This window comes from Aquarana catesbeiana, linkage group LG04 (genome assembly GCF_042186555.1).
Source record: "Aquarana catesbeiana isolate 2022-GZ linkage group LG04, ASM4218655v1, whole genome shotgun sequence".
Taxonomy (NCBI): Eukaryota; Metazoa; Chordata; class Amphibia; order Anura; family Ranidae; genus Aquarana; species Aquarana catesbeiana.
The window spans coordinates 210,664,296-210,676,413 of NC_133327.1; the positions used below are offsets into that span (position 1 = coordinate 210,664,296).

The following is a 12,118-nucleotide window of genomic DNA, read 5'->3' on the forward strand; positions in this document are numbered from 1 at the left end:
GATCAAAAGTTTACATACCCTGGTAAATTTTAGCCTGATAACATGCACACAAGTTGACACAAAGGGGTTTGAATGGCTATTAAAGGTAACCAGCCTCACCTGTGATCTGTCTGCTTATAATTAGTGTGTGTGTGTGTATAAAAGGTCAATACATTTCTGGACTCCTGACAGACCCTTGCATCGTTCATCCAGTGCTGCACTGACGTTTCTGGATTCCGAGTCATGGGGAAAGCAAAAGAATTGTCAAAGGATCTGCGGGAAAGGTAGTTGAACTTTATAAAACAGGAAAGGGATATAAAAAGATATTCAAGGAATTGAGAATGCCAGTCAGCGGTGTTCAAACTCTAATCAAGAAGTGGAAAATGAGGGGTTCTGTTGAAACCAAACCACGGTCAGGTAGACCAACTAAAATTTCAGCCACAACTGCCAGGAAAATTGTTCGGGATGCAAAGAAAAACCCACAAATAACTTCAAGTGAAATACAGGACTCTCTGAAAATATATGGTGTGGCTGTTTCAAGATGCACAATAAGGAGGCACTTGAAGAAAGATGGTCTGCATAGTCGAGTCACCAGAAGAAAGCCATTACTAGGCAAATGCCACAAAGTATCCCACTTACAATACACCAAACAGCACAGAGACAAGCTTCAAACCTTCTGGCACAAAGTCATTTGGAGTGATGAGACCAAAATTGAGCTTTTTGGCCACAACCATAAATGCTACATTTGGAGAGGAGTCAACAAGGCCTATGATGAAAGGTACACCATTCCTACTGAGGTGGATCCATGGAGGTGGATCGCTGATGTTTTGGGGAAGTGTGAGCTACAAAGGCACAGGAAATTTGGTCAAAATTGATGGAAAGATGAATGCAGTATGTTATCAAAAAATACTGGAGGAACATTTGCATTCATCAGCCAGGAAGCTGCGCATAGGACATACTTGGACATTCCAATTATTTTGACAATGATCAAAAACACAAGGCCAAGTCAACCTGTCATTGGCTACTGCAGAATAAAGTGAAGGTTCTGGAGTGGCCATCTTAGTCTCCTGACCTCAATATTATTGAGCTGCTCTGGGGAGATCTCAAACGTGCAGTTCATGCAAGACAGCCCAAGAATTTACAGGAACTGGAGGCTTTTTGCCAGGAGGAATGGGCAGCTTTACCATCTGAGAAAATAAAGAGCCTCATCCACAAATACCACAAAAGACTTCAAGCTGTCATTGATGTTAAAAGGGGGCAATACACGGTATTAAGAACTGGGGTATGTAATGATTTAAAAAGAGTAAACACAGTTGATTGATAATAAATGGCTTCAGCCAAACACTAACCATGAGTGAAAGAAAAGTTTTTGTGTTATCATTCATATTCTCTGAAGAATAGCCAAGAAATCATAAATTCTAGCTCCAGCTTTCTAGCGTGTTTCACTCCTCCTTGCTAAGATGCTGCATTAAATGTAAAGTGATAAAAAAAAACTATAGGGAGAAAGGATTAGATAATATACCCTTCCCTAGTTCAAGGAATGACATCACCAACCAGCCCTCCAAGATTGCAGGGAATACCAAGTAGTCCAAATCTCACAAGAAGACATGCAACATTGCAGAATATTCTTTTCATGGTATTTACGCTACTCAGCATCCATCAAGATCTGGTCAGTGATGTCAATATTAGGGGCAAAAGATATGGAAAAGGTAATTATAATATTTGAAGTTTATTTAACCACCGTAGTAAGTGAGCAGGTACACTGAGCAAGTGGACCATGCTATTTCGTATAAAGGTCCACATTAGATTGCCAATTCAAGTAGTAATATAATCTCAGGTTCTCTAATATATGCTCCATCCATATGTTCTACAGCAGTGGTTCTCAACCCTGTCCTCAAGTACCCCCCAACAGGCCATGTTTGCAGGTTTTCCTTTATCTTGCACAGGTGCTTTAAATCAGAGTCAATGGCTTGGTATTTTGGACAGCTATTTTATCTAAGAGAAATTGCCAAAAGATGGCTTGTTGGGGGTACTTGAGGACAGACTTGAGAACCACTGATCTACAGTACACTTGCCCATGTGCATAGTTTACCACACCTCCCTCCCACCCTTGAAATCATGGTAATGGTACTTTCCAAACTGATGTGTCATTGAGTGAAATAGATCAATTTCCTAACCTGCTGTAGCTTACGTTTAATTTGTTCCAAGTTTTCACTTAACCATTGGGGTCAGTTTGCTTCAATGTATTTTTGTGAAAATTATATAAGCAGACTTACCCATAGCATTGCTGTTCAAAAGAAAAACACCATGTGCATTTCCTGTGTTATCAAGCCCCATATAAAATGGTTGAACACCATAAGAGTTTAGATGATTCTGGAGAAAGAGTAAAATTAAATATATTTGTCAATTGTTTGTATATTAAACATAACCAAAATGTTTTGCTTTTTGAGCTTATAAACAGTACATCTAAAAAATAAAATATCACAACAGCACAAGGTTAAAGGGAGTTGCTAATTCTCAGTGCTCACTGTCTCGCCACTAATAAGGTGAGAGTGTGTATACTAACATGAACTAATCAAAAAACAGTTATCAGCTGTAAAGAACATCCTGAAAAAAGTAGGTAATGAAAACGCCCTTGTAGTTTTGGCTAATAAAATACAAAACTTTATTGAATACAGAGATAAAAATCTCAATGAGATTGCATGTATATAATTACACCTTTCAAGGGGGTAACAATATTGTCAGCCCTGGTACATCTATAACATACCAAGAAATCATATATCACTATCAGTGCATTTTAAATAAAACCTGCTTTTGCTGACCACTCAATGTGAATTGCATTTTCACTCTTACTTTCACTTCACCATATTTCACTGGGAATTCAATGCAAATAAATAACATTTGGTGACATTGTTTAAATGTGGTGCTGTAAGTCTATCTTCACCTTTGTTAAGAAAAATATAAATAATCTCCATGTTATTTAAATACACTACAAGGATTTTCATTGCAGAGATTTACCCGCTGATGTTTATCTAAAACTGAAAATACCATTCTAGTCACTTCCTACTTCCTGAGGGTTAAATGGATGATGTCCTTCATAATCAAGTGAATCACTGCCAGTGTTATAAGATTAAAGTGCCTGGAAAAGTTGCACGGCGATCATATGAGCATGACGTTAGACTTTGGGGCATCATCTCTAAATTGTCATTGGATGCTATGAAGGGAACAGCTGAATAACATTAAAGCCCATAGAAAACAAATCTATGCTGTCCCAAACTGAGTGGAATTCCTCTCTTGGATGGCTGTCCCCAGAACAGGTGTCCTTTTAAGAAGATTTCCCCTTACCTTCTGTTTTGGGAACAAAATGTTGCATTTTCTCTTTCTTTCCAGATGACAGTATATATCTTCCCAATAGGGACACCAACAGCAATAAAAATTTGACACTATATCCCACTATATCCCAAACTTAAAAACAAGGTTTGGCCTTAACATACACTTTAAGTGCAGGTTTACGTGATACAGTAATCCAGAATGTCTTAAGTATTCTACATTACTGTATTATGTACTATTAAATAAACATACCAGTTCTCTAGATTGAACTGTGTGGGCTTATCTTCTATGGACTGTGTATTGGAGTAAGCGTAACAAAACTGTTGGGGTCGGGGGTGTTACATAGATCGAAGCGTGTAGGACCCCCTGGTGGTAGCAGTTTTCTTATTCAACAATAAATTCCAAAATAATTTCTGTAGCAAGGACAAATTAAACACCATTTGTAAACAAAACTGTATTTTGCCTTTAATCTTATCAATGGCATAAAGGAGAATATGTATTTAAAAAATGAATATGTATTTTAATATGTATATAAAAAACACCCATCAAAGGACACAAATAAAATACGCCACACTAATGCATCCATTGTCCCACACATAAAATCCGTTGTCGGAAATTCCGATCGTGTGTACACAAATCCAACACACAAAGTGCCACGCATGCTCAGAATAAATTAAGAAACGAAAGCTATTGGCTACTGCCCCGTTTATAGTCCCGATGTACATGTTTTACGTCACCACGTTCAGAACGATTGGATTTTCCGACAACTTTGTGTGACCGTGTGTATGCAAGACAAGTTCGAGCCAACATTCGTCGGAAAAAATCCTAGAATACTGTTGTCGGAATGTCCGATCAATGTCCGATCGTGTGTATGGGGCATAATATGTTTACATCTGTTTCCTTATTTCCTCCTCATCACCAAAGTGTAAAGTTATGCACTGCTATTTTGAAGATTCAACACAATATATTCACTTACTATTGGAGGCTGATCTTTAGCAAAAAGACCAATAGGTCTCCGCTTCATTTCTTGGCGGAATGTATTATGTTCTGTTTCTCCAAGTCCAAAGACATAATCAGAGGGAAGTCGTGTAGAAATCTGAATAAACTGATCTTCAAAGGTCATTCCAGGCAAATCAGAGTCCCAGCTGGTCAGCAAAAAATGAATATTACACTCTGTGTTACATATCATAGGCATATGCATTTCAATGCTCTTGCTAAACAATAAACATAACAATAAAACATAACTATGGAATGAAAGTCTGCCTATGATGTCTGCCATCGTTTGTATCAAAGGGCACATTTCCTATTAAAGCTCTGCCTAAATCAGCATTTCCCAACAAAAAGTTAGTTTGTATTGGGGTTTTTCTATATCATAATCCCTCTGCAAGTTACAAGAGTGTTTCAGATGGCTCTCCATTTTGCAAAGTAAATAGGAAAATGCTCTGTGATTGCCTAGGTGTTGGGTTATTATTTCCACATAAAATTATGAGGAGCAACCAGTTCAGTAAGCCTAGGTTCACACTGATGCGGTGCAATTTCAATCCGGTTTCCAGTGCGATTTTAAGGGGCAATTATACTGTGAATTGATGTGGTTCAGATGCGATTGTATGCACATTTTCACTACTGCAACTCATCCCTGCTGCCGGGGCAGGGATAAGTCATCAGTTGCTAAGGAGCCAACACCCACCAGCATCCTAACAGTGATTCATCCTATCCCTGCTGTCAGCAGGTCAGCTCCTTGTGTCATCATGGGGCGGGGTTTCCTATTGATGTCATGGGGCAAGGTCACCTGATGGTGGTGACCCTAGCGGCCGGGGGTAAAGCAGCTGTCAGTCGGCGAGTTTCAGCTTTGTGTGGGCGCTCATTTGTCCCATCTCATTTTGCACCTGCCGAGCTGCATGCTCAGGTAAGGGTATGGTATGGATTTTTGGGGGGACCTCACACATTACTGGAAATCCAGCTGACAGCGGGGATGAGTCACTGGTTGTTAGGATGCTGGCGGATTTTGGCTCCTAACAACCAGCACAAATCGCATTGTAAAGCGGATCAAAAAAGAACTCAGATATGACTTTGATGCATGTTCATTGAAGTCTATGGACCACTAAATCGCACTGCATCAAACCAAACTCGCACAGGATCTATATTAAAATAGGATCGCAGCTGCACTGCATATATTTGAAAGAGCTCCACAAAAAATGTATGTTACTTCACTTGTTGTGCAATTCCATGTGTTCTGTAATGCATCAGAAATCGCATCAGTGTGGACCAGGGCTAATAGTTTTCACTTTTCTTTTAACTCATTCAAAAATGAAAATGAGGAGTCAGGTATTATTAACATCACATTCTTGCTTTGAATAATATCTATGGAAATCTCCACATTTTTTTCCTTCTCCTCCCTTCAGGCAACGTATATATAGACATGTGCGGTTCACTCCGTTCCAAATTTAAATTCAGACAAATTTTTGTTTTTTGGAAATTCGGATGTATCCGAATTACAATAGTACCGAATTTAAACGAATCCGAAATAACGAAAAAAACATTCGGACGCAAGTTCGAATTCAAATTGTTTTCAAATAGTTTTTGAATTTGAATAGTTTTCAAATTTCCAAAGAGAATACAACAGAATAGAAAATAAAGGAATAGAATAGAAAAAAATAATAGAATAGAAAAGAATATGACAGAAAATAAAAGAATAGAGTATAATAGAGTAGAACAGAACAAAATAGATTAGAAAAAAAATAACAGAATAGACAATATTATAATAGAAGCAAATAGAATAGAATAACATAGAATATAACCATCTTCTAATAGACTATAATAGACTAAAAAAGAAAATTAAAGCAAAACAATAGAATAGAATAGAAAGAATATAACCATTTCCCAAAATTCAAATATAATCAATTTGAATTTGAATAGAATAGAAAATAGATTAGAATAGAATAGAAAATAACAGAATAGCATAGAAAAAAACAACAGAAAAGAATAGAATAGAAATAGTATAACCATCTTCCGAAATTCGAATCTCAAATTTTGAAAATGTTAATAAAAAACAACAATCAAATAGAATAGAATAGAAAATAAAATAGAACAGAAAAGAATATAATATAATAAACAAATAGAAAAAGAATACAATTAAAAAAACAATAGAGTAGAATAAAAAGAATAAAAAAGAAAGAATATAACCATTTCCCAAAATTCAAATAGAATCAATTTGAATAGAATAGAAAAGAGTCAATTAGAATAGGAAGATGGTTATATTCATTCTATTCTGTTGTTTTTTTCTATACTATTGTGTTATTTACTATTCTATTCTACTCTATTCTTTTCTATGCAATTCAAATTGATTCTATTTGAATTTTGGTAAATGTTTATATTATTTCTATTTTATGCTATTCTATTGTTTTTTATTATATTCTTTTCTATTAAAATTTCAGAAGATGGTTATAATCTTTTTAATTCAATTTTTATTCTATTCTATTTATTTCTTGTGTATTCAAACTTAAATTTATTCTATTTCAATTTCAAATTTCAGAAGATGGTTATATTCTTTCTATGTTATTCTATTCTATTTTATTATAGTCTATTATGTTCTTTTATTTTCTGTTATATTCTTTTCTATTCCATTATTATATATTTTTTCTATTCTATTCCTTTATTTTCTATTTTATTCTCTTTGGAAAGTGAAAAACTGTTCGAATTCAAAAACTATTCAAATTCGAAAACTCTTTGAATTTGAAAACTTTTCAAATCAATCCGAATTCGAATTTGAATTGATTCAAATACGAATAAAGAAAACTAATTCCGAAAACGAATTAAACGGATTAAACCAATTTAACTAAACAAGTTTATGTAAATAACGAATCAAAACGAAACAAAACAATTTTTTTCATTCTGCACATGTCTAATCTTATCATATTCCAAATAGGGAATAGTTCCAGGTTATTTCAAATCAGACACTTTTACACTACTCCCTTTAAATCAACTGATAATGACTCCCCTTCATTTTATGAAACTCTCTGACATAGAATTCCAAGGACAAGAGGTCTTATATCAGGGATTTATAATCACTTGGCAAGTACGGTCCCCCAAGATAAGCTGCTATATGTGCACAAATGGGAATCAGACTGTAACATATCGATGAGGTGGCACCAATGAGGTGGCACTGACGAGGTGGCACTGACGAACACTGATGATAGGCACTGATAGGTGGCACTGATGGGCACTGATAGGTGGCACTGGTATGCGGCACTGATGGGCACTCATAGGTGGCACCGATGGGCACTCATAGGCGGCACTGATGGGCACTCGTAGGTGGCATTGACTGGTACATATGGGTGGCACTGATGGGTACTTATGGGTGGCACTTATGTATGGCACTGATGGGCACTGATAGGTGGGCACTGATGGGCACAAATGAGCACTGACAGGTGGCACCGATGGGCAATGACAGGTGGCACCGATGGGCAATGACAGGTAGCACTGATAAAACATATTGGGGGCATTGCTGGACAGATTTGGAACATAATGGTGCCAATCAGTGCCCATTTGTGGGCACTGATTGGCACAGATTGGGCACATGTGGATGGCCATGGGGTACATACCTGGCCATCCACATGTTGCCCCTTCCCTGGTGGTCCTAGTGGCGATCCCTGGTGGACCAGTGTGGTGATCTGAGGGGGGGCTGCGCTGATAAACCACTGATCCGCTCTCCTCTACTCGCGTCTGTCTGCTCTTCCCATTGACAGCGTGATCAGCCATGATTGGACACGGCTGATCACGTGGTAAAGAGCCTCCACCGGAGGCTCTTTACCAAGATCGGTGGAGCGGTGTGTCAGGCTGACACACCGCTCCACCGATCGCCGCGATGCGCGGGGGCACCCATGATGCCGATGTCACAAAGCATTATGGCCTTTCTTAAGGGAAAACAAAGTAAAAGTTTTTTGGGTTTTTTTTTTTGCTTTTTTGCTTGCATATCATATCTCTCTCTAATTGAAAGTCTAGATATTTTGTATTAATCCTTAAAAAATAGGAAAATAAAGAAAACACTGTGCTTTTGCCCTAATTTGAAAAAAAAAGGCAAGGCAGCACTGATAGGTAGCAGATTAGCTAGAGACAAATCTTGTACTATCTTACTGGCATTTAAAGAATCAAAAGTAAATGTTGCTTATAACGTGTATGATTCGGCTGCTTAGACTGTGCTAAAAAGACTATTTCGTAAAGTATATCAGCTCTAAGCATTTCTATCAACATCTCTAATCCAAGTGTTTCAAACATTTCAGACTCAAAGGACAGATGATACAAGCAATAATCCCCCTGGATGGAAGTCTAATTTCTTTTTGTTCTGAATCTGAGTGAAAGCGAGAGCCTGACATTTTGTAGAGAAATCAATTGATTTCAAAGCACAAATGAGCTTCTTAGGAAGTGCTTGAAAATATTCCCTCTAGCTTACTAATGGTGCCCTAAAATATTGTACCTCTTCAAAAAATAGTAGCTTAATTAATTTACTTAAGAAAACACTTTTATTTCTGGAAAATTGTAAATATTCTAACTAGTAAACTCCAAAAGCGTATTAAATAAACGTCAAAAACAGGTCCATGTTACCCTGATTTTCAATACATAAGCCAATTATTCTGTTAGGTTAAAAAGTAAAACATACATAGCTTAGAAGAGCAAAATAACTTGCTAGTTAACAAGATCTAAAAAAAGAGTATACTCAGTTAAAGAACACAACTAGACAACACTTTTTCCTTGGCAATAACTAACAAGACATTTCTTCCTATCATTTTATAACATAATGATCTGCCCTTGGCTGTCCTTGGGTTGCACATTGTTCATGGCTACATTGTGTGCTAGATTTTGAGTTGTTGGAGTTGCTCTCCTCCACCATCTATTGAGAGTTCTTGGCAACTGAAACACTGTCACTGTAGCCTGCACACCTGCCCCTCATTAATTTTCAATTAAAGAAACTCTGTGCCTCCACATACGCCTGACTATATAGCGTTTGGTTTGATCTGGATATTTAACCTTGGCCTGAATTTGGATCCAGCCTTCTGTCTGCTGTCTTCCTTGCCTCTTTGCATGTTTGACCACATTTATGTCTTTTATGTGCCTGAACCATTTGCCTGTATATGTTTTCATCTCCTGATCTGGTACTCTTTCTGGTTTTCTGCTGGTTGGCTAGATTCTCCATATATTACACCTTGGGGCTTAACAGCACAACGTTCGCAACCCTAGTGGCCCTGAAGAGGACCTTGAGGCCCAGGATTGAACTTTGGATTGAGTGGACTTGAGTTGGACTTATGTGACCAAGCAGGTATGCTAACCATATACTGAAGACATCATTTTATAAAGTTCTAGCCAGCAGGTCACTCAATTTACTTACATGACAGCACCATTGCTCTTCCTTATAATGCGAAGTCCAAATCTTCTCTCTTTAACCACAACCACTTCATACATTCGCTGATCTGTACTACTTGGACTGCTAGGTAGAATCAGTGGTACTGGAACTTCATATCTTTTGTTATTGGGATCAAAGATCTATAAAAAGTTGATAAGGAAGCAATGTTAAATTTAATGACATGCCCTGACACATATCTGCATCAAATGAATAATATCTTTCCAATTCAGAGCCATTAAATATATAATTATATAGTTACATAGTGGAATAATTTTATAATATTGTGCAAAGAACAGCTGTATGCAGTAATCCATTGAATCCAATTTGGAATAATCTCTCAGGAGCCTAGAAAGAACTTGTAAAAAATAAATACAAAAAGTATGATTGTTGTCTTGTTTTTAAAGGATAATATATTCTTACTTTGGTATAGTACAGCTGTGATGGCTACATTAGTTTTCTTTTTTTAAGCTAACAACATTTCCAGCAAGTACAGAACATGTCTGTTAATCTTCCTAGAAATACAGTGTCATTGTTAATTCCTGTATGCTAATTAGAAAGCAAAACAATTTCATTTTTATTCTGCAGACTTCTAATCTTATCATCCTCTACACAACGGAGAGAAACAAAAGCAGACATGGTTGATGTCCAGTCGATTACAGCCAGGAGCAATAAGTATTATTTGCAGGATTACCAGGTCAAAATAAAGAGTATACAGTAAAGCCTGAAAAATTTCCAGGAATGCAGCGATGGGGGCGTGGCTAGCCGGCGCAGTGAATGGACGCTCACTGAAAGAGCTCCTCTCTGCCATGGGCCATCAGGAGCAAAATACAGCGACTAGAAGCCTCGTTTGTTAGAACAGACAGTGCAGATCAGCTGGGAGATCCCTCAGAATGTCTTCCAGGAAGAGAAAAGAAGAACTATATCTGAACAAACTGCCTGATTACTTCATGTGGCAGCGCCGGTTTCCAGAGCAAGATGGCGGCGGCAAGCAGGGGAAAGGCATATGAGGCTCTCACTCACAAAGCAGCACTGCACAAGCGAGATGCTCAGGCCGCTCCTACGGTACACCAGGGAAAGAGAACTACTCGCCACCTCCTTCAGCCTCATCTAGCCCAGCCAAAAGCAAACAGAAATTGGATTACACTGAGGAAGAAGAGGAGGAGGAGGTAAGCCTGCATTCTTCCCAAGATGATACTAGGGAATTACAGGATTCTATAACTGACTTCCCCACTGCTAATACACCAATAATGGACACCACTCTTAAAGACATGCTGATATCCCTAAGATCCACGTTACACGCAGACATCCAAGCATTAACCAGGCAATTTAAATCAGAAATCTCCACGGTGAATAAAAGAATATCCCACGTTGAAACGAAAATGGGTGAGTTTGCATGTACCTTTAATGATTTAGTAGACGCCCACAATGACAGGGAAGACGACATGCTGCAGATGAAACTTAAATTGGCAAATTTAGAAGACAGGTCCAGGAGGAACAACGTCAAAATAAGGGGGATCCCTGAGACAGTTAAACCTCCAGATCTAAAAACCCACTTCATACAAATACTGACAACAGTTCTTCCAGATGTACCCCAAGAAGAACTTATTGGGGACTGTATCCACAGGTTACCAAAGCCCAAACATACTGCGGCACACCTACCCAGGGATACTATTGTCAGGATCCATTTTTATCACATTAAGGATCAATTTATGGCAGCAACTAGAAATTGAGATTCTTTACCAGCGGATCTGCAAGATCTTTCCATTTATGCTCACCTGTCGGCCTTCACCATGCAGCAAAGACGACAATTAGCCACCATTATGAAGCCCTTAAACAACCATCACATCACATACCGTTGGATATATCAAACAAAAGATAACAAAAGATGGTATTACGCATCAGATATCCAACATAAAGGATGGCCTTCCCCTCATGCGGGAATGGCAGATCATTTCATCTGATACTACTGACAATGATAACCATGGCTAAAATGTGTTACCCGGCAATAATCTATATGCAGCATGAACAGGCTAACACCACTCACATGAGTATCGGACTCATAATACACCCCTGATGGCCCAGGGGATTGCCGCTTTTTCGTTTATCTTTTAAACACCCCTTAAGTTGAGCGGTTGTTATTACCGCACAGATTCTTTTCAGAATCGCAAGTTATTATTGTTATTCTTTCTGATCTTTGCTAACTGTTATTTCTAAGTTTTCCAAAAGACCCACTCATCTTTGTGTACTACCAAAGAGACCGACTCATCGTTCCCAACTAAAGATCTACCCACCAGGTCCATCTACACTCTCCAGCCTGATCCGAAGTTTCCTGCAGATCTACACATCTCTGAGAATTATAACGTTGACCAGCATACAATAACCAATCGAACGCCAACCTACTGGAATCATCTA

The 12,118-nt window shown here is 38.0% G+C and overlaps 1 protein-coding gene across 3 annotated transcripts in view; it reads right to left on the minus strand.

Moving 5' to 3' along the window:
• SI (sucrase-isomaltase) overlaps positions 1-12,118 on the minus strand; it is a 470,126-nt gene that overhangs the window by 246,273 nt on the left and 211,735 nt on the right. For all 3 annotated transcript variants that reach the window (XM_073626133.1, XM_073626134.1, XM_073626135.1), the window contains 3 exons: positions 9,692-9,846; positions 4,286-4,454; positions 2,256-2,352 (listed from right to left, as the gene is read on the minus strand). In XM_073626133.1, the coding sequence (XP_073482234.1) occupies positions 2,256-2,352; positions 4,286-4,454; positions 9,692-9,846 (421 nt within the window). The remainder of the gene's footprint in view (positions 1-2,255; positions 2,353-4,285; positions 4,455-9,691; positions 9,847-12,118) is intronic.